Source organism: Podarcis raffonei, chromosome 9 (assembly GCF_027172205.1).
Source record: "Podarcis raffonei isolate rPodRaf1 chromosome 9, rPodRaf1.pri, whole genome shotgun sequence".
Lineage (NCBI taxonomy): Eukaryota > Metazoa > Chordata > Lepidosauria > Squamata > Lacertidae > Podarcis > Podarcis raffonei.
This window is the reverse complement of record NC_070610.1, coordinates 51787478-51813097: the sequence shown is the minus strand read 5'-3', so window position 1 is coordinate 51813097 and position 25620 is coordinate 51787478. Positions and strand designations below refer to the sequence as shown.

Here is a 25620-nt window from a genome sequence, read left to right as displayed (position 1 = left end):
AAGACTGTGGCAGTGCTGGTGTGACTAATGCTAAGTAACTGCATTAGTACTTGAAGGCCAAAACCTTAAATAACTGTATTTCTACTTGGACAATAACTCTTCATAACATGCATATCCTTGGCTAGGCATTTTAATCTTCATTCTAAAGGCATGCACACAGTGGCAATTGTAGTCTTGCAGTTAAATAATAATAATAGAAATACGAAGATTAACAATTTGGAACGATAAGCACAGTGCCTTTTGTATAGCTTTGAATATATGAGTTTACTAACAGTAGTAGGAAAATGTGGTTATTTGCTTTGCGGTGAATTTATTGAGATGGTTTCAGTGATATGCATTTTCTTTAATGTAACTGATTTTATCATACATTATGTAATTGTGCAAAACAGTAATAACTCTTTGTAAAAATGTTATGATGTATTATTATTCCTTCTATAAAATGTTCTTTAAAAGAGCAAGTTATGTTATTTACTATGAACAAAATAGTAAATTCCCCATTACATTCCTTGAAATTGTTATTCTCTACACTCAGCTTAGATTGGTGAGAACAGTAGATATGAATTGCGCATGAAAGTAATGATTTTGTTGCACATGTGTTCAAAAAAGTAATGTACAAAAATGGCATAGGGCAAAATACCAGTCCTCAGGCCAAAAATATTTTCCATAAAGGTTTCGCAGCTGTTGTATGGATATTGTGTAAGTCTTATATTCATGTTATATTTTCAGGGAGAAGGTCTTGATCTTCACTTACTTCTACCTGACTGCCACCCCAGTAAATATTCTCTTTTTATGCTGGTGAAAGATTGTCACCCTAACAAAGCAAATCCTGAGTCTTGCGTTTCGGCTGATAGTCAAAGTGGTCAAAAACCAAGCAAACAAAGGTGGAGGAACTTGACTCAAGAAGAGTGAGTTCTGTTTCTCTTACTAAATACAAAAATGTAACCAGGGGCTAATGTGTTACTATTCGTCTAGGTTCCTGTGTTTTCTCTCAGTGTTATAAAATGGTTAATAAAGCAGTCAGCTATTACAAAAATCTTTTATTTTATTTTAAGGGCTGGCTGGGTTGAATGCTGGACTGTACCAAGCATTATGCTCACAATTGACTATGTGTGGCATCCAATTTATCCCCAGAAGGCTGATGAACAGTTAAAGCAGTCATGTAAGTGCCAACTTTGTCCCTATTATGTTTCAAACTGTTGAAAATGGCAGCTGTTATCATTTTGAAAGAGAAAATAGAACTTAATCAGGATACTTTGGATGCAAGCAGTAGAGTTCGTATCAAAAGTAGAAGGAAGGTGACCTCAAAGATGCATTGAAAAACTTTAATTTATGATTTTCCACTATACAAACATATGCTACATGCCCTGGATTTCAAGGTATTCATACGTTACATTTTTTTTTTACAAAAAGAGCAGTAACAAGAACCCATTACCCCTAGAAAGTGTCAGGTAACCAAAGTTAACTAGTTTACTTGTTTGTATTTGTTTTTACATTTTCTATGTTGCATTTTATTTCTTTTTCCATTTCACAAGTAATCTCAGAAGGTCAATCCATAACTGTCCTTGTGTGGCTGGTTGAGACCTTGGATTACTTAAGTATTGAATAAAGCAATCCCATATATTAATGAATTTATCAGGTTTTTTTTATGTCACTTTAGTCTCTGACTAAAGCCGTATACCAAATTATTTGCATCTTGTGCTTCTTCAGGGGCAACAAGTTTAAAACTTTCAAAAGGTAACTTGAAGGGTTTCTGTACGGTCTAGAAAACTTGAAACATGTTGGACCATAAATAATTTTCAGTGCACGACTGAGGCATCTTTCTTTTATACTGGTGAATGCTATTCGTTGTTCCTCTGATGGTCTTAGTCCGATATTAATTGTTCTTAATATGATAGGGAGTGAGCTGATCATCTAGAAGTCACTGATAGAGCAACATGAGCCCTGCATTTTATTTTAATGACTCTTGTGGCTTACATATTTTTTTCTTTTCTGCTTACTTGGACAGTGGTTGACTGAAGGACAAAAAGTACACTTTGTTACTCATTTTTTTGCTCATAGTAAAAAGAAAGTGCAGAAACTTTTTGTTCAGAAGTACGTAGTATACATGCTTAATAACAGTTCTAAGTTTTTTTGACTCCTTTTTCCTGCCATGGTTTCCTAACCCATGTTACCTATGAGTAAACCCACTGAAATTAATAGATGCCAATTAGTCATGATCATTAATTTCATGGGGCTTACTCTGCATAGCAGTAATTACAGCAACAACCCATGCTTTGTTCAGTGAATATATAGGGTCTAAAAGCATAAAATATTATGTGTTAATTTTTAAAAAAATACAATTTACATACCACTTGATTATCGTAGGAAAAAACTCAAACTCAACTGCTTTGTTTATCCCAAAAGGTAAAACATTAAAATTATCACTAAAAAAAATTACAGCTGTAATTTAAAACACACAGGTAAAAAATGCAATAAAACAGACTAAAACAAATTAAAACTCCTGCTGACTTTCTAAACATCTGGGTAGACTTGTCTAAATAAGAATGTCTTCAGCAGGTGCTGTAAGGAATACAGTGAAGTTGCCTACCTGATATCAAACGTTAAAGCTTCCTTGAGTTTTTATAACTATAAATCCGTAAATGTTTTAGCTTGTTGTGCAAAATTATTTTCATTTACTCCCAAGTGTCAGAAATGGAAGAATCAATCTTATCTGCATCGAGACCATCACAGAAAATGACAGACAGGGGTATATCCCCTTCTGGTTCTTCCCGTCTCCCTGTTGACCCCTCAGAGCTTCCACCGGACAGACTCCGTGTAGAACTGGAACTCTCTCCAGACTCCCACATAACTTTATATGGGCCTCTTTTGAAAGCCTTCCTTTCTATAAAGGTATGATGAACTCGCTGGTCTTACCTTTATTAAACCACATGGAACAAGCAATGTTTTGATCTATGAGTCATTTTACCGTGTGAAGGAAAGTCTAGATGGTTCTGGCTTAGGGAACTGAGTGTGATGTTTCTGTGTAGATATGGGTCAGCGTGTGCTGCCTTTTCATGTGGGCGATAGCAGAAATGTGAGCTGTGCAGTCTACCACCAAGTTTTAAGTGTTTGCAGTTTGTTCTGTTTTGCTCTAGTATTGGGTGCTTTATAAATAATGAATATATTTTTGTTATTGTCAAATCAGCCTTCCTCGTTGCTTAAAAAGCTTGGTAATTGGAAGCTTTTCATCTCTGAAGCATGCGATAAGATACTTAACCCCGATCATACTAACTATTCATATATTGTTTAAAAACGAAACTTGTTTATTAGTTTAAATGGATTGTGGGATTGGAGCTTTATTGTGGTGTCAAAGGTTTACGTTATGCTCTTTTATGATGTGTTTTGCTAATTGGTCCTGCCAGGAAAATTATTTCGGTGAAGATGACATGTACACTGATTTTGAGGAAGTGATTTCAAGCCCCGTACTGTCCATGTCAACTTCTTCAAGCTCTGGGTGGACTGCAGTAGGAGTTGATGCTGACAAAAAGGAGAGCGACACATCAGCCAGACATGCTCACCCCCTCACTTTGCGACCTTGGGATATTACCGTGCTTGTTAATGTGTACAAAGTACATGGGCGACTGCCAGTGGTAAGTGCTTTGGGTGCTTTGTCTACCCCCAAGCATCAGATGTGCACCCGGTTGTTTTAAAAAAATAAGTACGCACATAGAAAAAGAGAATTCCTGACTTTGGTGTATTGGTCATGTTTGACTTGGGTGTGTCCCTTTAAGTAGTACACACACATCAATAGAAAATATTGTAAAGGCACATGGCAAAGCAATGTATAGTTCCTTGGTCAAAGATGTCTTATTGAGGTAGGGCAGTTTTTACCCCTTCCTCACCCCCTCCCTGCCTCCTTTGGTAGTGATGTTGCTGCAGCCATAAGGTTATGGAGAAGCTGCAAATAGCTGCAGCCATTTTAGTAGTGACTCTCTCACAGAAGCTGTTGGTGCTTCTTCCCCCTCCATAGGATGCCACACAGCAGTTTTCTGTATTGTGCCAATAATCACATTTATTAATTAGTTCATTATCAAGAGTTCGGTTCTATCTTTCTATAAAATATCCCACATGATCTCTTTCTTTCCGGCAGCTGCTTGTGGAGTATTTTAGTAAGCCTTAAACTTAAAAAATATGTGCTCTCCTTCCAGGCTTACAAGGAAACTTGTATCTGTTGGGAGAGACTTCTCTAATAGATGAATGGTGGCAAGAAGCTAGCTATTAAGAGTTACATGAGCTTTATTTTCCTTGGGAGCACTCAATGTCAGTTAGTCTCTGAATTGCATTTCAAGACCCATATGTGTCTTGGACAGTGTTAAAGTGACATCCCTGTCTCATGTGCACCCATACATAGATGTAGGCATGTGCCACAACCAGAAGCCCACTCTTTCAGATCTTGGCCCTAGAGAGATGGGCCATCATAGGGACATTGCTGCTTGTATTGGGAAAGGGAGGGTCACAAACTTTCTGCCATACAGCACTCAAGGATCTGCACAAATAGTTAAGATATGATGCTGATTTATGGGATTGAATTACTTCCCTATGTGGCCTGCTCCATTTCAAGAGTGTTGTGAGGCTTTTTCATAATCTGACTATTTGAACAGCTTTGATATTCCATTGAACAACATTTGATGGCATTTTTGGTGTTTTGTACTGTAGCACTGCAACAGTGAGGGTCCTGAATGTCCCACAGCTTTCTTGGAAAGGTTATGCTTTGAGATGAAAAAAGGATACAAGGAAACTATGTTACAGCTTGTGTTATCACCATTGAATTTATTCTTGAATGACAACTATCAGGTAACATGGGTAAATCATTTTCTTGTTAGTTAGTTCAAGCCTTCGTGTAAGGTTCTCTATGACTACATACTTTCAAAGCTGCTTGAACAGCTGTTTGTTAATTTGACAATTTGTTTAACAAAATTTATATACTGCTTAACTGTAAATAAAACCTCTAAGCATTTTTTCCTTAAGGGTCAGTCAGTTCTGCTAGCCTTTCTTAAACATGTGCTGTAGCACTGCCAGCACTCACCACTGTGTTTACATTTTATGCCTTAAGATACATTAGTGATGGCACTGAACTTACAAGTATTCTGTGATAATCAACATTGTGGCAGCAGATGAGATGGAACTTCCCCTTCTCCTCCTCCTCCTCCTCCTCCTCTTTTCAGCTAACTAACTCTGTTCCCCATCTATCTGGCCAGTTCTTCACCTTCTGAGCAAATTTCAGGGGCACACTGGGTGCTGTAGGGAGGTGGAAAGAAAAGGAAGTCCAGTTCTGCAAATGGAAGTCCATTGTGCATGAGGGATGACACTATTGGATGTCGCTCATTACAACCATGTTTTTCCCCCATAAAGATGTGTTGCTTCAGCAACCTTAACTCATACTAATTATTTTAAACTGTTTATTTCGTTCACCATAGATAAACAAAATAAGTAAGAGTCATAAGCATCTTGATCTAATTTGTGCATTTTGGCAAAATTATAGCTTACCTGCATCTGATGAACCTATAAACATTTGCTTTTCTATTTCAAAAGAAGAGCAACACCTATTGCATAGCTGCAAAATATTAACCCATAGCCAGATAGTGCAGGCTTATTTTAGTGGGCTTTCTCCCCCACATGACCAGTCTTTTATTCTTCACAGAGGCCCAGTGTGGATGAAGTTCTTCGTGAGGGTCATATGAGCCTTTCAGGTCTGCAGCTAAGGGCCCATGCTATGTTTTCAGCAGAAGGTTTGCCCCTGGGAGCTGACTCTTTAGAATATGCATGGTTGATTGATGTGCAAGCTGGGAGCCTGACATCCAAAGTTACAGTTCCGCAGGTATGCCACTTAGCATTGGATTTGAATGTGTGCACTGTTTTCTTAGCATGAACCAAGCGTCTGATCCAAACACGCTAAGCCATATGCAGCCCCTATACCTCCTTTCTTCACGTAGGCAGAGATGCAAGTCAGGAAGTCTCAGTTAATCATAACTTCCCATTCCATGCAGTCTGGTTAAACAAGCCAGACTATGAAGCCATTCTTTAAAGTTGGCTTATGAATCCTGGTTTGCTTGGAAACCATCAAAACTCATGGTTTGCATGTAACGGGAAGTGTTCGTTGAGTGCAGCTTTATGGCTTGTTTTCCTGCTCTCATGAAAGGGTGGCATGTGAGTCCCTGAAACTTTTGTATACCCTGGCTTTATTAAACTAGGTTATGATTCTACAAGTTAGGTCACTAATTTTAGGCTTCCTTGCTGTTTTTCTGAAACACCAGATATTGAAGGGAATATTCACATGATTGTTTCTATCTAAAATGAATTGAAATTCCAAAATGATAATCAAAGGAGGAATTTTAGATAGAGAGAAAGAAGGAAAAGAAAGAAAGAGAAGTACATGGACTGTAAATGTTGGTCCAGATTTTTAAACCTCAAACTTAGCTCTTATCCACAATTTAAGAAGATAAGCACCAGGAATTTCAAATAGCTTCCACGTGCACCTTTGTTTAGTTTGCTTTGATTTACTTGGCTTGGATCCACACAATTTTTTTTTTTTAAGCTAATCTGTTTAAATCTGACTGCATTAGTAAAACTTAACGAAGGAGGATAAAGCACTGTCAGCTTTTGTGTTCCTTTTTTCAGGAATCTACTGTAGATAACGTTGAGGTTCTCATTTGTTCATGGCAGTTTAGGTTCTGATTGCATAGGAGAAAACACCTAGTAAAAAGACTTGAAGAAAGAGGCTTGTGGAGAAATTGCATGTTGAATGCATTCTTACTTTTTCTATATGAACATCATCACCCCCTCCCTCTTTTTATGAAGTAGTTAAATGTTGCATGAGAAACCATTATGTTTAGCACTTCAGTTTCTGTGGAATATATTTTCAGTGAGAACAGCACAATTGTTCACAATAATACGCTTACTAAAAAGATTTCTCAACAAAGTGCTGCTTCATACTCTCTAGGGATAAGAAGCTTGTTATAACAGAATATATTATGTACAGTGGTACCTCGGGTTAAGTACTTAATTCATTCCGGAGGTCTGTTCTTAACCTGAAACTGTTCTTAACCTGAAGCACCACTTTAGCTAATGGGGCCTCCTGCTGCCACTGTGCCGCCAGCACACGATTTCTGTTCTCATCCTGAAGCAAAGTTCTTAACCCAAGGTAATATTTCTGGGTTAGCGGAGTCTGTAACCTGAAGTATATGTAACCTGAACCATATGTAACCCAAGGTACCACTGTATATAAAATTAGAATGGAAAGTCCATAGGCCTCTTTTCCAGCTGAAATTACTTTTTTAAAATTAAAAGTCCAGTTATTTTGTATGTGTATTTTGGCAAATACTTGGACTAACATGTGAATCAATACGTTGCTTGTCATGCAACTTAAGCACCTTTGAACAAGCAGCGTGTTTTTCAATATTAATGTTCCATTTGTTGATCCTTTCCAGTTTTTCCTGTGTGCTGCTTTAGTGTGAATATGAAGAGTAGAAGTTATTGGTTGAAGGATTTAAACAAAGAAACAAACCTGGTGACAAACAAATGCTATTTATAAAAAGGGGGTGCAATGGGACTTTCACACCTCCTCCTCCTCGCTGCAGCCCCTGTCCCCATCCTACCTGTTGTGGATAGTCCCCCAAATCTCTGGATCAGATATTTGGGGAATGCAGGGGGGCTGGGGGGGGGAGCGGTAGGTGAAGCCACCTTTACACAAGCACAAGTCTGTTGTACAAGTGAGTTAAAACTCTATGGCAAATACTTGGTAATGTTGACTACACCTGGCAGCTTGCATTCAAAAGCTACCTTGCATGTTGCCCTTTCCCTTTTTGCAGACCTAGGATGTATGTCATTACAACGATAATTATAAGGGCAAGGTTTTGAGCTCATTTTGTAGAATCAGTTGCAAGGATCGGAAGCCATGAAAGTTCAGTGTCTTCAGCCATTTTTCAAATAGTTGTGAAAACCTTAAATTTTAATGACTGTTTCACTGTAGTGAATGTGTTCTTACCTCTTTGCAGCTTGCATGCCTGCTCGAATGGGGACAGACATTTGTGTTTCATGTGGCGTGCCGTGAATTTGAACTGGAAAGGCCAAAATCTGTAATCATATGTCAGCATGGAATTGATCGCCGCTTCTGTGAAGCTAAGGTAAAGCCTAGCTACGATCTGATATTTTCTAGCTATATTTTGGTAAGATAAATTGGTCATGTAAGAAATAGGTGAACATTTGGAGGTTAATGCCCTTCCAGCTTTATTAGTAGTTGCGGCGAAGCCCCTCCCCCACAACCATTGCTGCCACTTGCTCATGAAATGGGTGAAATACTTTGTACACATTGGAATTCATAAACTAGATTGATGCAAGCTTCTGAAATAAATAGATTCTTTAAATCCATGCCTCCCCTTTTTGTGGAAAACAGAAATGCAGTTGCAGCATTCAAAATGGCAATATGGAAGAGAGGGATTTCTTAAAAAGTTAAGATATTATGCAGAAAAGTAAGACACCCCCTCCCCAGGACACCAATTTTACTGTTTAGAAGGTGGAAATCCTGTTCGCATGTTCCACAGTTTGCAGAAGAATAATCACTGTTCTCATGCCTTTTAAATGATACCAAGGAGAATATGTAATTATGTCCTTTTCTTTTATTTTCTTTGCATAATTGTGTTTTCTGTTCCAAATATTATTTAGATAAGTTGCATCTCAGGCCCTTGTCCAACATCAGATGCATTAAAGTACACTATGACACGACTTGCGGTAGATGGGGCAGATATATACGTTGTAGAACATGGTTGTGCCACTAATATAAAGGTGGGTGTTCTTTTCGTATCTCATGACCCTTCATTTCTGTAGTACAGTGGTACCTCGGGTTAAGTACTTAATTCGTTCCAGTGGTCTGTTCTTAACCTGAAGCACCACTTTAGCTAATGGGGCCTCCTGCTGCTGCTGCGCCGCCGGAGCGCAATTTCTGTTCTCATCCTGAAGCAAAGTTCTTAACCCGTGGTACTATTTCTAGGTTAGCGGGGTCTGTAACCCGAGGTACCACTGTAATTCTAAAACATTATTTTACACTTTCCTTTAAAAGAATAAGCTGTTGCTGTTACATAATGTGCTTGGGAAGGAGGTGCTTGAGGAGGGAGGGACTTGGCTAATGCCATCCAAATTTCATTTATCATGGGAAGGGGGAGAGGCAGACTTTTTACTGCTACCTACTGATATTTTTTCTCTCTTTAACTTTTAGATGGGTGCTGTACGCCTTGCCAATTGTAACCTCCACAATCAGTCTGTTGGTGAAGGTGTAAGTGCTGCCATTCAAGACGTCCAGCTACGACAGTACATTGAGCAAGTGAACAGTTGCCGAGTTGGCCTTCAGCCTGCAGTGCTGCGGAGAGCATATTGGCTAGAAGCAGGGTCAGTCAATTTGGGCCTTATCACTGCTGATATTGCTTTAGCAGCAGATCACCATTCTAAGCATGAAGCACAGAGACATTTTTTGGAAACTCATGATAACAGAACTAAGAGGTAAGAGAAGCTACAGGTGAAAAAATGTCTTTAAGTAGTCATATGGGTCCAAAAGTGAAAATGTGGCCATGCTTAATGGGCTGTTGAATGATGCACAAGTGAAATGCTTATATTTAGGATTTTGCATGAATGAATCTTAATAAGTACTTTGCCAATAACTAGAATAAATATACTAAGGCAGAATTTTGTCATTGTGATTTAATGGGCTCCATGTTTAGGAGCTGATGTACTAAACCATGAGAGTGACAAGGATTTTTGGGGAGTGGGGTAATTTAATTTTATGCTGCAACCCCCATGCCATAGCCTAAGTCTTTAGAGCAGCAGTTCTCAACCTGTGGGTCCCCAGATGTTGTTGGACTACAACTCCCATCACCCTTAGCTAGCAAGACCAGAGCTCAGGGATGATGGGAGTTGTAGTCCAACAACATATGGGGACCCACAGGTTGAGAACCGTTGCTTTAGAGGCATGCTCCCATTATTTTTAGTGACAGTTGGCTTCCTTAAGCACCTGTCTGCTTTTAAAAAACATCCAACCCAGCCTTCTTAATCTGTGCAGATTAATTTGCTTGTTTGGCTAAATGGGTTGAAATAATTGGCCTCAATTTCTGTGGAAGTTTGGGGGCTAGTAACACTTGGAATCATATTATTCCATTGAATTAAAATATGCCTCTTTTTAAAATGTTACATTTTCTTTTGTAGGTTATGGTTTTTATGGCCAGATGATAATACAAAGAATAAGAGAAGTAAGAACAAGTGTGGCTGTCTTGGAGGTTGTAGGTTTTTTGGTGGCACAGTTTCAGGATTAGACTTCTTCAAGCTTGAAGAGCTGACACCCTCAAGTAGCTCTGCTTTTTCAAGTACAAGTGCCGAATCAGATATGTTTTATGGACAATCTTTGCTACAGCCTGGAGAATGGATTATTACCAAAGAGCTTCCCAAAATTATGGATGGTAATTAGTGTGTGTGTGTCTGTACAAATGCATATACTTGACAAAATATTAATATATTTTGGAGATTATTTAGCATCATAGTAAATAATTTCCCAGGGACGCGGGTGGCGCTGTGGGTAAAACCTCAGTGCCTAGGACTTGCCGATCGCATGGTCGGCGGTTCGAATCCCCGCGGCGGGGTGAGCTCCCATCGTTCGGTCCCAGCTCCTGCCCACCTAGCAGTTCGAAAGCACCCCTAAGTGCAAGTAGATAAATAGGTACCGCTTTATAGCGGGAAGGTAAACAGCGTTTCCGTGTGCTGCTCTGGTGCCGGTTCACCAGAGCAGCTTCGTTACGCTGGCCACGTGACCCGGAAGTGTCTGCGGACAGCGCTGGCTCCCGGCCTCTAGAGTGAGATGAGCGCACAACCCTAGAGTCTGTCAAGACTGGCCCGTACGGGCAGGGGTACCTTTACCTTTGCCTTAAATAATTTCCCATTTAATACTAGCTAGCTAGTGGCGTAAATAAAATAGCCATTATTTAGGGGAAAGTGACATAAAGAGATGTCACTGAAATATTGTTGTCGTTATGATTATTGCTACATATATAATTAAATTGGTATGCCTAGTTTCTAATATTGGAGATGATAATGTGTTGTACTGTAAAAAAATATTCCAAATTGGTAACTGGGTTGATTCATGGATAGCTTGTTACAATTTCTACAAAAATTACAAATAAAACATATATGTACTTACTCCTCAAATCCTTTTTACCAAGAACAAAGGGAAAGTGCTGATACCTTTATTATTGACTGTTTTGTATATAATATTTTCTTGCTTTATTCTTAGGCAAGGCAAATGGCATTAAAAGGAAAGATTGGGAATGCCGAACTGTGGGAATAGAAGAAAGAAAATCTCAGCACCTGAATTTACAAGTACCGCTACGATCTCATAGTTCTTCCTCCTCTTCAGAAGAGAATAGTAGTTCTAGTGCTGCACTCCCCTTGCTTGCAGGTGATAGAGAAAGCCCTTCTTCCGCTGTTGAAGACCACTTGGGGCAAAAGGAGTTCTTGGCAGGTGCAAAAAGAGAAGATGCCCATGGAAGGTGAATATGCTGCTTCTCAATGTTCATTTACTACACAACAAAAGCTTTGGCTATAGAACATAAAAACATCTGTGGCAATGCTAGCAACAGATAGTACCCAACTAACTTGTTCCAGCAGTGCAAAATTTCCTTGTGGGCAGCATTCATCCCCCCTATGAGTGCCCCCTATATCTATTCTGGATTTCCCCCCAACACTCCAGAGCAGATTTGGGGAGGGCACAAGGAGAGGAGGGGGTAAAGTTATTTGGCGCAGGTTGGAATCCTAGTGCTGACAAAATGGCTGATTTTGATGCTACCCATCAAGTCTAGACTTGTTGCTTCCTTGCTATGTAGAGCACTGGAGGAGTGAGGGGCAGGAGAGAGGAACCATTAGCTTATACAGTGTATGGATTATATATAGTGGCTATTGTTCAGTCCATTATATACTGTATACTGAAGATACATTGAAAAGAAATTGGGACTTTAGCAGGTGCCACAGTTTGTGGCCTTTGTTTAATCATTTATTGCAATCTTTCATGAATCCCGTGATTATGGATTATTTGCAAATTTATTTATTCAAATCATTCATGTTCAACTGGAAAGTTTCTTATAGAGAACATGTGTATCATTATTGAGAAGAATGTTTTCTCCCCCATCTAGTTCTGCAGCAGAAGGTTCGGAAAGTAGTCCTGTATCTCCTAACCTCCAAGAGAGACCTGTTGGACAATCTCCTCTTAGATCTCCTTTGAAACGGCAAGCATCAGTATGTTCTACTCGACTTGGAAGTACCAAAAGTCTTACTGCAGCCTTCTATGGAGATAAGCAACCTGTTCCAGCTGGTGTGCAGTTCAGCAGTGATGTCTCCCGCAGTGATGAAAATGTCTTAGACTCTCCAAAGCAAAGGAGAAGCTTTGGTTCATTCCCATATACCCCTTCTGCAGACTCAAATTCATTTCATCAGTATCGCTCCATGGACTCCAGCATGTCAATGGCTGATAGCGAAGCCTACTTTTCAGCAGCTGAGGACTTTGAACCCATAAGCAGCGATGAGGGTCCAGGAACGTATCCTGGGAGAAAAAAGAAGAGAAAGCAAGCCAAGCAAATTGATTATGGGAGAGGCTCAATCTATCACAGTGTAGAAGGACCCTTAACTACTACATTGCATGGAGAAACTAGTCACGATCCAAAGGTCATACCAATAAAAACTCATCCCTCCCAAGCGTCATTTGTTTCTGCTTTGGGAGTAGAAGATGAACTTGTAGAGCATTTATATGTCATAGAAGCTGAGAAGGCTCCGGAGAATGAGCAAATTACTTCCCAGCAGCCTGTAATGAACTGCTACCAAAGTTACCTTACCCAGTACCAAGTGGTTAACTGGTCAGTCAAACATCCGACAAACAAAAGAACCTCTAAATCATCCTTACATCGCCCTTTAGATCTTGACACTCCGACCAGTGAGGAAAGTTCCTCATCTTTTGAACAGCTTTCTGTCCCAACCTTTAAGGTAAAAAATAGCACAGTGAATTTGAAATCAATTTAAAGGAAAAGAAAGCACTTGATTGGGTTGTAAAAAATGCATGGGGAGTGCATAGTTTTAGTGAATTTTTGTTATGGTGAACTTTGAAATGACGTGCTAAAGTTATATAAAATAATGATCATGGATAAGTGTGTTGGAATTAAAGTTGTAACTTGGGAAATGGGAATGAGTTAGGGTTAGATACATAATTACATAGCAGTCTGTTAAATGGTTAGCATACCTGCTGTACCAAAAACAATTCAGTTCTTCACAGCTATACCTACATTTTGTTTGAATTGTGAATCAGTAAACAAGAGCTGCAATATTCTGTTGTAAATCTTTTCAAAGTGTTCTTGAGACTGATTTTCATGAAGAAGTGCTCTGATTGGGTTTCTATTTCAAGGTTCAGTCAGGGCGTTTTGTATCTATTAATATGTGGTTTTGTGTAACATCTTTACAAAGTATCGATCCATTGAACACTTGGGACTTATGTGTCTTGTTAGAATCATAGAATTGTATAGTTGGAAGTTACCCCAAGCATCATCTAGTTCAGACCCCTGCAGTGCAGGAATCCTGCCCACAACTGTACCTTGGTGGGCTCGAACCAGGCAACCTCCTGGTTAGCAGCCAGACACACTGACCCCTTGTGTTGCTTTCAAGCAATGTTTTTAGAAGTATAACGTGGAATTATGTGGTGCTCTTGGTGTGTTTTTTTGTTTTTGTTTTTAACAAATCTGTGTCATCAGTGCAGGACGCGGGTGGTGCTGTGGGTTAAATCACAGAGCCTAGGACTTGCCGATCCGAAGGTCGGCAGTTCAGTCCCTGCAATGGGGTGATCTCCCATTGTTCGGTCCCTGCTACTGACAACCTAGCAGTTCGAAAGCATGTCAAAAGTGCAAGTAGATAAATAGGTACCGCTCCGGCGGGAAGGTAAACGGCGTTTCTGTGCGCTGCTTTGGTTCGCCAGAAGCGGCTTAGTCATGCTGGCCACATGACCTGGAAGCTGTACGCCGGCTCCCTCGGCCAATAAAGCGAGATGAGCGCCGCAACCCCAGAGTTGGCCATGACTGGACCTAATGGTCAGGGGACCCTTTACCTTTTATCATCAGTGCAGATTTCAGCTGTAAATTCAACTGTAAAGTCAAATGTAGACATGTAGCAGTGTTCATAGTGATAGGGGAAATACAAATGGGATGTTGCATGTTCAACTCCTATATGGGTTGTAAGGTTAAAACCCCTAGAACAGAAGTAATAAGAAATTTTCTCTTCTAGATTGTTAAGCAGGGTCTCACAGCGAATGCTCTCCTGGACCGAGGTATGCAGTTTACAGGATCAACATCTAAGTGAGTAACAAATTACAATACGTTTGTTATATTGTAAAAGTCAAGTCCCCTTCCTGTGCACTTGAAAGACTCTGGCAGCTGCTTCTGTTGGATGCAGCCCTACACTGCAAAAAGGTATATGTATAAACCATGACCATGTCAACAGGGCTGAATCTTTCCCACCCAGTTGCCACCCTTCTTCTGAGTGAGATACTAATTGTGTCACATTCCCATGTACACCATGGATTTGTACACCACCCAAGCAGCTTCCATGCTGCTTGAAGCATATAAGAAGGGAATCGTAAAAATAGGCTGATATGGGAATTTTTTCTTTTTCTTTTTCTTTTTCTTTGAGTCTTCCCCAGTTTGAACAATTTCCCCATTTTGCAGTAAGGACTATACTGATCTATACCAGTTTGGTCTTCTTGAAGTGTTTGGAAAGAGAATCGATAAGAAATTCGTCTCCTATCCAAAAGACTAGGGCATCATTAAACATGCCTCTGCTTACCAGAATCTCGCAAAGTATGCTGCTGAATCAGAGATAGATGTCTTTCCTGTTCCTTTCCAATGATCCCTGTGTTAAAATTCTGCTTGCTTTGAAATATCCTTGCAGTTTGATGCTGTTAAACTAAAGAGCAAAGTGTACCTCCCCATTGGCTATCTGCTCTAAGCACAAATGGCTTTTCAGGGGATTATGGAAATGATTGTGAAACATTCTACCATCTGACGGATAAAAAGCATGCACAGGCTTGATAAGTGGTGCCAGACTGTGTAAATGTGAGAGTCTTATGTGTCATTTTCCTTACGTTTGTTCCCGATTAAAAATTTCTCATTCAGGGTAGCTTGTTTATGATGATGAATCAAGGCATGCTGCTTTCAAAACAAATTTCAGTCATTGGAGCTGTTAATAATCTCATGCATACTAGTCACTTGCAGTTTGCTTTCCATAATACATGCAGTCATGTACAGCTCAGCATGTAGAAGCTGTTAAATGCTGACACTGTTGAGATTGTACTCGGATTTCTTTGAAGCATAAAGCTTGCAAGCTCTCTTTAGATAACCCACATTTCTTCCCTAGCATCTTTTCCTCTTTGAATGCCCGTGTAATGCTTTGTAGTACATTTCATTAGACATATAGGGCTGAGTCTTCTAGGAAATACTGAAGGAGACAAAAAAAGTATATGTGCCCTGTGGGTACTAGTAATCTCTGATTTACATTGTGACTGAAGGCACTTGCTAATTGGCTAAAGCAATTATGCCTTTAATGTCCTGAATTGACAGCATAAACTACATCCTTATTTACGAATCACTGAATTATGAACCAAAAATATGTTTTTGAGGTTAGGTTAAGCTAGTCATTTGAGAAAACATCCAACAAATAAATGTGCCAATGCTGCAGTCTAACTGGGATTCTTATCTTTGTGATTGAATTGGCCTTCTGTGAACACCTGCCATTCTTCATATTAGACAGCTTATTAAACTCTCTCACCTTGTGCTCTTAGCACTGCAAGATCGTTGTATCTTGAAAAGAGGGTTAGCCAAATAAATGCTTCTAATAAAATCTTCTGTGTCAAGTAACAATAGAAAGCAGCGGCATATTTTCTTTAAAAACTAATAATTTGTACTTTTGTTTGTTTAGTAACCCATATACTCCCTTGGATAAGAAAATCCTTGATAATACAGATGATGAAACAATAACGGAGGAATGGACGCTCGATCACCCAGTTTCCCAGACACGAACAACCGCTATTGTGGAAATAAAAGGAACTGTGGATGTAGTTCTCACTCCTCTTGTAGCAGAAGCTTTAGACAGGTATTTCACATTTTGGGGAGAAGAATGAGCCTAACAGTCTGAACTTATAACAAACAGCTGATGGGATCACATACATGGGCTTGTTGCAGCAGCACAAGTCATGGTGTTGTTTTGGTGCTTCAAATGGTCAAGGATAACCAACCTCCATGTTGACATGGTAAAGTAATGCTGCATGTCAGCCCAATTTCTGAGTGGTGTGAGGTTCCAGGTGCTTACCCAGGGTTCGTGTTTCCTTTTGGAAATGAGGCACAGCGGCAACTGTGGTGTCTTTAGGATATATGATTTCTTTATACATATATACAACCTGAGCCTATAATGGAGCAGTTCCCGGCATCAACACCCCAAAAGGGTCTTGTTTCTCCATTAGCCACAGCCCTGGATTCAAACAGTTTGCTGCTTTACTCTAGGCCACCTCTCTGCACTCTCAGCTCGCAACTCTGGGTTCAAATTCTCACTAGGAGCTGGGGGAGCAGTCACCCATTTGCCATCTCACACAAAGCCTCTCTCCTTTGTTTCCCTTAATGGCCCATCACCCAGGCTATCACCTCATCACAGGAAGCTAGCCTGACATATTTTAAGAAATGAGTTGCAGCCAAATAAGGATCACTTCAATGTCCTTTCTTATCTGTCTCACTGTAACTAGAGATATCTCTTCCTCTTGCATGGTCAAAATACTGTGGTTGCAAAACACCAGTATTAATGAGAGGCTGCCACCTCTGCTTGCTCTGCTCACCAACCCTTCCTACCCCATTGCCCTTTCCCCCACACCTTACCAACCTCCTCCCTTTATACCTTATCCACCCCCTTGCCTATCCCTCTCCAACTTGACCCAAGCCCCTCCCCTATTGCCCCACACCCTTTTTAAGGAATAGGGAAGCACTTTGCACAATAGTTTGCTAAACCGCTGGGTGAAGGGCCCTCTCTCTGTTAAACAGCTTGCTTGGGCCTACCTGCCCTTCCTCATGTTGATATGACTGGCTGTTGGCAAGCGAAGTGAACTGCAGCGTGTGACAACACATTATGTTTTTAAGAATATAGGAAGATAATTTGTAGCACATGCCAAGGCTCAAGTGTTCATGTTGTGCCACACTCCAGTGACTTGTTCTGGTCCTGACAGAGACCCTACTCCATTATCCCATGTTCTGTCAGACCATAAAAGGTTAGGAGAAGCATACGGCTGCCAAAGGTGAAACTTAGTGAAGCAAAGGGACCCACGAAAGCAGATCACTACTGTCTCTTTGCAGAGATTGATTGGAAGGCTCCCATGTATTGAGGAAGCACAAGACTCCTGCTTGGTGTTTGTAGGAGAACCTAATATTTGTGGAAATTTGATCAGTTGCTAGAACCAAATGTCTAGGTTCAGAACTGGCAAATGGTTTTAGAGAAAAGGTTTACACTCAACTTGCTTCAGTATCTCCCCTTCCCTTCGTCCCCACCCCACACCCATATTTTTCTTTAGAAGATAAGCTAATAAATGTTTGTAACCTATGTATGGTTCGTGTCTTGATTTTATTTCTTGTGAATGAGATTGTTTTGAACTAATTTTCCTACAGGTATATAGAGGCAATGGTTCACTGCGCTTGCACGTGTCACCCTGCAGCCATTGTGGATGATTTGCATTGTAAGGTCCTCAGAGAAGCTGTACAGAACAGAAAAACAACCTTCTCAGAAAATGTATGTTTATTATGTTATAGTATCTTTACTAAATGCATAAGGTTTGTTCACAGAAGGTGGGGTTGGAAAGGAAATAGCCATGGTGATGTTTGCTTCTGTCTCTCTTTTGTAAGTAGTAGTAGTCTGCTTAAGAACAGGGAGAGACATCACAGCTTTTGATTAAGTTATTTTGCTTTAGTTCCTGCCCTAAAAGATCTTTCTGAACTCTCTGAATTATGTGCCAGTTTTACTTCTGCTAGCTTAAACGGGCTAAACGGAGCACTAAGTGGCATCACTTTCTCCCCAGCTGTCCTCCAAGCAGGATATCAGAGGAACAAAAATAGAAACCCCTGCTGCAGGAACAACACAAGTAAAAACACAGACAAATCTTTCTCTCAAGCAAGATAATGTGACCATTAAAGGTCTTCAAGCCAATGTTTCACTGCCCAAGGTAACAAGCAATATGACCAAGTAAACTTGCAAGACTGGTAATTTTATGCATTAGCTTAATGTTATATCTTATTGTGCCAGCAGCATGGAGTGGGGCACCAAGGCATAAAATGGAGAGCTGCGTGGGGACAAGACACTCCATTTTTCTTGATTTCACTTCAGACAAGATAGTTTGGCTGTTCAGTTAACATTGTTATTTTAGCAGCATTTGGGTGAAGTGATATTCAGGTTTTTGGTTTTTCTGGATTCAGTGGGATGAAAAGTAAGCCTTGTTTTATATCCTTAAAGAACACGGCAAAGGTTTTCATTATTCTTTCGGATCGCTTTTTGTAGGTAAACTTGTGTTTACTGCAAGCGTCAGTGGAAGAATCGTCAGGCACAGCTGCAAGCAAAAATGTTACCCATGTTTCTTTAGTGGCTTTGTGTTTTGATAGGATTGCTACACAGGTTCGTATGAACAGGTAAGGGAGTACCCTTTGATAATTCATAGTGTCTGTTTGTAGTCACATAGCAGAGCTTAATAAAGTTCCCGTCAAGCAATTTCTTGATAGCAACTTCTTCCTAAATTAGAAAGTAAGTCTCAAACTGAGATGGAAAAAGAAAGGAATGGGTTCAAATTATTCCAGATTTTCTCAAAACGAGTGCAGTGTAGATTTCTGGGCGAAACGTTATGATATGTTAAAAACGGTTTAACCATCTTGTCCTATGTATGATAAGCATTTCATATTAGATGATATAGGGCAGACTTGTGATGTAGATCTTTCAGTAATGACTGTGAGAACTATGACTTTCACCTGATTGCCCTGATCAGTTATTGTTGTTTGCTATTAGCATTTATTTAGGCAGCAAAAACACTTGAATTGTAAATATGTTTGCTGATGGTACAAATTAAGAAACGACTCAAATATTTCCTTTTTATTTAAAAGGGGTGTTGTTGAAGAAAATCCAAACAGTACTGAAACGAGGAGAAGCTCTGTAACTTTTGACAAGTATGTCCATACCAATAAAATGCAGCCTCAGTCTTCTGGTTCTCTGCGATCAAATGCTGGAGCAGAGAAAGGAAAAGAAATTGCAGCAAAGCTTAATATTCACCGTATTCATGGGCAACTCAGGGGCCTTGATACAGCAGGTAAACTTGCTTGTAGTCCTAGTTTCAAAGAGTTTCCACTACAAAACACTTATCAGAACTGCATTACCCATTTCTTGTTAAAATTTACTCATTGCAGCAAATTTTCACTGTTGGAATAACATATAGCCATAGCACAATGACCTAAAATGTGCACTGCTCTAGTCTTCTGTCTTGAACTGTATCTACATTCCCACAAATGAAATAAATAACATTTTACTGGACAGCTATACTGATATCAACAATATTGTCCTCCCTGCAGATATTGGGACCTGTGCCATAACAGCGATTCCTTTTGAAAAATCAAAAGTCCTTTTCACATTGGAAGAGTTGGACGACTTTTCATTTGTAGATGAAACGGATCATCAGGCAGTTCCAGATGTAACACGGATAGGTCCCAGCCAAGAGAAATGGGGCTGGATAATGTTTGAGTGTGGAATCGAAAATTTGACAATAAAAGGTAAAGCAACATATTGGACCATTTCTTTTGTGCCCTCACATAATAAATTGAGCAAACCAACATTTCCTTTTTTCTTATACTTCTAGGTGGCAGACAGTCTGGTGCTGTTTTATATAGTACATTTGGGAACATGGGTAAATCTTCAGCTGCAGAAAGGGGTGGATTGCTTGCATCCAACAATTCTTCTGATTCTCCAACCGGTAGTGGTTACAATACTGATGTCTCTGATGAAAATCTCCCCTGTGATCAGTTAAGTGCTGCATCAGACACTCATCCAAATTCCATTTCAGATGAGCAGGTGAGACATGTTTTCTTTTTTCTTTATATACATACATATACATATATATACTGATTTTGACAAAGTAATCATAAATAAATAACCTCTTGCGATAGTTTGACCCCTTTCCGTTTTAACAGTACAAGGCATGTTTTCTAATGTTCTTGTTTGTTAGCAACACATTTTCTTATTTGCTAAATGGATCTGATTTTCCTGTCATTGCTCACTTTGGATGCATCCCACTGGGAAAGCATGCAATCCACGAGCACTTTCAGAATATTTTAAAGAACTGGAAGCATTTCTTCCATTCTGAAAAACAAATTTATCTTGCACCTTTCTTTCTTCTCTCTTCCCTTTATCTTTTTTATATAGGATGAAGGGGTTGAATCAGATGATCTGAAAAAAGACCACCCTCTAAGGCCACCTCCGCCTGATTCTTGTAGCATGAAATTGACAATCAAAGAAATTTGGTTCAGTTTTGCTGCTCCTACAAATGTGCGTTCACCTGCCCATATATTTTCAAGGTATGGTGGTTTCCACTTTAGAGTATTCAGGCTGCGTACTATAGTCTTTTAGGCCAAACCACATGGTATGTTAGCTATGTATCTTTGCCTTGAAGTGCAGGGTCCCCCCCTCCAAATACACAAATGGGGACCCTGATGTGCTCTCAGTCCAGAAGAGTCTCCCCTCAGTGTCTATAATTTGTATTGGGTGGGGGAACTCCCCAACTCCCAGTTAAACCTTTCTTCCTATGCAAATTGCTGGCATTCTAGATCAGGATCCTAGCAGGAGACAAAGAGTTAAAGCCCCCAGCTATCCATGCTAGGGTCTTGATCCAGATCAAGCTCCTCGCCTGAGTTTCCTGAGCTGAGGAGCTTTCACTTCAACTGTTGCAGTAGGTAGTTGTTGTCATAACAAAGGTCTACTTAACAATTACCTCAGTTCATAATTATCCAAATTTGGCATTGCTCGCTAGCATTGTCTCCTTGATCTGCATTGCTAAGTCTATAATAAACTTTTGGAACTTAACATGCTTTATATGAGCTGGCTTTGGATTGGGTTCCTAATAGGTACAGATGAAAGCTGGGTTTCAACGCAGGGTTGTTAGTGTTTATGGAAAAATAATTAAACCTTTCAAGTGTACAGTTAAAGAATATTTAAATGGAAATTCCATATTCAATCACCAGAGTTGCTACTAAGGAAGGTGAAATTACCCTTTTATATCTGATTTTCCCCCCCAACAGGCAGCTGAACCTTCTGAGCACAGCAACTCCTGCTGTTGGTGCTTGGCTTCTTCCTATTGATCAAGTGAAGTCCTCCTTAAACAAATTAGAAACAGAAGGAACACTACGAGTTTGTGCTGTCATGGGCTGTATAATGACTGAAGCCTTAGAGGTGGGTGTGTTGTTGATGAATAGATAAACAATTAAGTGTATCACTACCTCCTTTAAAAGTGGTATAATTTTCAGAAGTGTGTTGGCAGGCCCTACTGGATTCATAGTTGCAAACACTTCTTAGCCCAGTATAGTTTTCCTAGCCTGTTCCTTTAGAATACATGGAATAACCTCATGTATACTATCTTGGAGGACAAACAGAATGCAAATGTGCATATTGTAATGCCACTCTGGAAATGGATATTGATATTGGCATCTTTGCCTTTTAAAAATAATTCTACTTATACATTCAAATACCTGAACCTTGGAAAGTACTGGAACAGTGCTGAATGCTTTTTTCTGGCCTGATATTAACACTTCTACTGTCCTTCTGCATGTGGCTTTGAACTAGTTATTTGCCTTACAGTAGTTATTTCTAGCCCTAATATTTCATTAGTAGGCTATCATATGAAACCAGGCCAAAACATTACTCGATATATCGTTACATTTTCCATGCATCTCAAATTGTTTTTAGGGTGATCCTTGCAGAAACAGAATGAATGTTTTTTGGTGCTCAGGTGACTTGTATTTTAATTTATTCTGATTGCATAATAATTTTCACTACTAATTGCAGTACTTGAGTAGTTAGTATTTTGTCATGTACTGATGTGGCTGTGGTAGAAGATGAATACTAGACATGCAACTGAATTCAGCAGAAAAGGAGTAAAACCGCATGGAAACATCAGCATGGGTCCTATAGGAAGAGACTGAAAGACTAGGGATTTGTTCTCAACAAAGAAATTGTGGGTTCATAAAACATGTTGTTAGGTTTATTTGTTTTCTGTAGTTTTCATATAATGTGAAATGCATAAGAAGTTAGGTTTTGTCTACCTTTTGTTTTAACATCAATCAAAAATAATGAAATATTACAATGTTGCTAAAATGGTAATGCCTTTAAATAGTAAAATCCTAATATAATTCTGTATCTAGGTTTTGGTATATGCACAATATGTGCAGGCCTGGTTCTAGATTTGTAATGTGTTGTGTATTGATGTATTCTGATGTATTGAATCAGTGAATTTAATAAATGTAACCACTTTTATATGTTCAGAACAAAAGCATACACTTTCCTTTAAGAAGCAAGTACAACAGACTCACTAAATTAGCCCGTTACCTACAAGAAAATCCTTCTTGTTTGCTGTGTAATATACTGCACCACTATCTTCATCAAGCAAACTATTCCATCATTGAAGATGCAACTATGGTAAGCTAATTTGTCATGTGTTTACAAATGTATTTAAGTGGAAATTATTTTCTTAAATTTCCTAGCCAAACCTGTATGTTTTCAAGTGTCTGAATTGCTTTGGCCATAAAGTGTTCTATTGAAATAGCACAGAGATGTAAATGTGGTAAGATAAAAGAAAAAAATAAACCTTTTTTTAAAAAATAATAATCAAGAGCTTGAAGGTCCATCCCAGCTGGGCTGTTGTGGGCTAGCTGGTAGGATCTGTTGTCTGAAAGATGTATGGGTTGGCTCCTTGCATACCCTGGTTGGGTCCCCCTTTTACAGCCTAAAAGAGTTCCCCTTTTTGAATTTGTTTTTCGAATGTGCTATGTGTTTGTCTTCTAGAGCGATGGCCTTCCTGCTCTGGTGACATTAAAGAAAGGTCTCATTGCGCTTGCTAGACAGTGGATGAAATTCATTGTGGTAACGCCAGCCTTCAAAGGGGTGAGTTTACATAGGCCGGCTCAGCCAATGAAACTCCAGTCAACTGTACACCATGAGCAAGAGGATGGCTTTGGCCTAGACAATGGAGGTGGTCTTCAAAGTGACACGAGTGCTGATGGAGCAGAATTTGAGTTTGATGCAGGTATCTTTGTATTTCAACTACACTTTCTCAGCTTAACTTGCTTCTGTAAATGTACTGTGTTAAACTTTTCTTTTTCTTCTTTCTTCTTTCCCACTCCATACACATCCTCTTATTTAATGACTATCAGTTGCACAAGCACACATTGGGTTTTGTTTTCTTTAAGCTAATCTACTTTGCTTTGGGAATAAATAATAATAATTGCTTCTGTCTTTTCCTTCTGTGTGCTATTGCATATTTCATTATGGAATGGAATGGAATGCTTAAGGCTAGTATATATGTTCCTTGCTTATCCTTAGATAAGGTACTCAACTTAGTTGCTTCACAAGCTGAACTTATAGCCTCTAATACAGGAATAGTTAACCTTTTGGGCTACATTCACCTTTGGCCAGCCTTCTGTGGGCTGCATGGCTGCAGTAGGTGTGACTATGCTGCACTCAACATGGACACACAGGATGTGCAAACAGGACAGAAGACACTCAGGCAGATACACAGACACACAGACTCTTCCTCTGTTCAATTGAGATGGAGAACTTATGATTTCCTGCCCATTCATTAAATGATTGATTTGAAGACTGAAAATTTGCATCCCCGTCAGGATGCTGACTGGGTGAAAAGATGTAAGCCCCAAAACCATGTCTACTTAATACTTTTCATTTTTGCTACCAAAATTTGTCATCTTGGAGGGCCAGAAAAAATTGCTTGGGGGGCTGAATCAGGCACCCAGGCAATTAAGAATCAAGGAGATCTTAGTGTGTAATAATTTAAAACATAGTTAGCATGGACAGTATGTTCAGTTACATATCTACTATTGCATTTCTTCTTGCAAATTTATCAGTTTTAACGTATTTTGATTTCAAGCTAAAAGAAGTGTTGTCTGTGCCACGTGGAATTAATTAGTAGTGGTTATGCAGTCTTTTTCTATTCTTCAGATATTCCTTTCTCCACACGATTAACATACAGAAATAAGCATGTTCTTCCCATCCCTTTCATCCCTGCTTCTTTTGCCCTACATGAGTTGGAGGGTGACTGCAGCCAGAAGCGTATTTTAATTGTGTAGGATCCTTGAGTATTTTAAAATCTTGGTTATCCAGGGTTCTAGAACGTGATGGACCTACATGAGAAGAGCCAGTTCCTGCTGCAGATAGTTGCTCTACAGTTTATACAGGGAGGTGGACGGTTGGGTGAATTTGCTTGTCTCTGCTGTCTCCTGTTCACCTTGTTAATGGCATGGAGAAAGGAACACTTGGAAGAGGGCTCTTCTGTTAGGGAAAACTGGGGGGGGGAATTAATCAAAACGTTTAGAAATGGACAACTATGCTAGAGTGTGGAAGTTGGCAGCAAATATTACATTTTGGAAGCAAGTACATACTTATTTAGAATTGGCAGCACCTTCTGAAGCTTTTTAGCCCAACAAGAAAGAAAATATTGCAGTCAGTTCTGAACACTAGTCTTGTTACCATTATGTAACTATATTGAATTACAATTTTGCTTCCCACACAACTATTGAAAAACGTTTGTATTAGAAAAGACTCAACAAATCGATATTTGTGGTTCTTAGTAATTTTGCTGTATCTTAAGTACAATATGAAAAACACTCTAATAATGCTGCTACATAAAGCTTTTCACTTAGATTGCCATAAATTGACAAAGAAGATCTTGATGCAAAGGCAATTGTGAAAAGAGCATACAAATGGAAAACTATAGTTGTGGCAAATAGACAAGGAAAAAAATGGATGTGAACAGCTCAGTCTTCAGAAATGCATTATACTCTTTGAAATGTCAACAGGACGACGTTTTAGGGTCTCAAATTGGGTTTAAATCACATGTCTGCAATTCTGTGTACCAGATGTAAATGAGCACTTACAGGGCAGCCTAGTAATAAGCATCCTCAATAACCAATAGCCTTGGCTACATTTCTCCTATAATTAATCCGTGCAACTGTTGGATGTTTCAGCCACTGTCAGTGAACATACAATGCTTCTGGAAGGAACTGGTGCCCGCCCCCCGCCCGCTGGTGTTTCTTCTGGGCCTGTGACAGGGGCTGAGATTATGAGGAAATTATCCAAGACTCATACACATAGTGATTCTGGTCTTAAAATAAAGGTAAAACTGCTTTATTCTTAAAACGAGGAGGAGATCGGATATAAAACAAGCCACTTTGTGAAGTGCCTTCCCCCGGCATCAAATGTAGCTTCATGAAGGTTTCACAGAGAGGA

At 39.5% G+C, this 25620-nt stretch overlaps 1 protein-coding gene across 14 annotated transcripts in view; it reads left to right on the top strand.

Annotated features, from left to right (window-relative positions):
* Nucleotides 1-25620, top strand: part of BLTP1 (bridge-like lipid transfer protein family member 1) — a 100761-nt gene that overhangs the window by 27245 nt on the left and 47896 nt on the right. For 13 of the 14 annotated variants that reach the window (XM_053403485.1, XM_053403480.1, XM_053403491.1 and 10 more), the window contains exons 17-41: nucleotides 727-905; nucleotides 1053-1159; nucleotides 2684-2889; nucleotides 3402-3629; nucleotides 4696-4833; nucleotides 5681-5857; nucleotides 8034-8162; nucleotides 8701-8820; nucleotides 9251-9531; nucleotides 10231-10481; nucleotides 11309-11564; nucleotides 12204-13047; nucleotides 14332-14402; nucleotides 16021-16194; nucleotides 17748-17868; nucleotides 18155-18298; nucleotides 18631-18758; nucleotides 19224-19426; nucleotides 19686-19883; nucleotides 19970-20181; nucleotides 20533-20684; nucleotides 21405-21555; nucleotides 22645-22797; nucleotides 23164-23404; nucleotides 25359-25507. In XM_053403485.1, the coding sequence (XP_053259460.1) occupies nucleotides 727-905; nucleotides 1053-1159; nucleotides 2684-2889; nucleotides 3402-3629; nucleotides 4696-4833; nucleotides 5681-5857; nucleotides 8034-8162; nucleotides 8701-8820; nucleotides 9251-9531; nucleotides 10231-10481; nucleotides 11309-11564; nucleotides 12204-13047; nucleotides 14332-14402; nucleotides 16021-16194; nucleotides 17748-17868; nucleotides 18155-18298; nucleotides 18631-18758; nucleotides 19224-19426; nucleotides 19686-19883; nucleotides 19970-20181; nucleotides 20533-20684; nucleotides 21405-21555; nucleotides 22645-22797; nucleotides 23164-23404; nucleotides 25359-25507 (5013 nt within the window). The remainder of the gene's footprint in view (nucleotides 1-726; nucleotides 906-1052; nucleotides 1160-2683; nucleotides 2890-3401; nucleotides 3630-4695; nucleotides 4834-5680; nucleotides 5858-8033; nucleotides 8163-8700; nucleotides 8821-9250; nucleotides 9532-10230; nucleotides 10482-11308; nucleotides 11565-12203; nucleotides 13048-14331; nucleotides 14403-16020; nucleotides 16195-17747; nucleotides 17869-18154; nucleotides 18299-18630; nucleotides 18759-19223; nucleotides 19427-19685; nucleotides 19884-19969; nucleotides 20182-20532; nucleotides 20685-21404; nucleotides 21556-22644; nucleotides 22798-23163; nucleotides 23405-25358; nucleotides 25508-25620) is intronic. The other variant, XM_053403483.1, reaches the window with a different exon arrangement.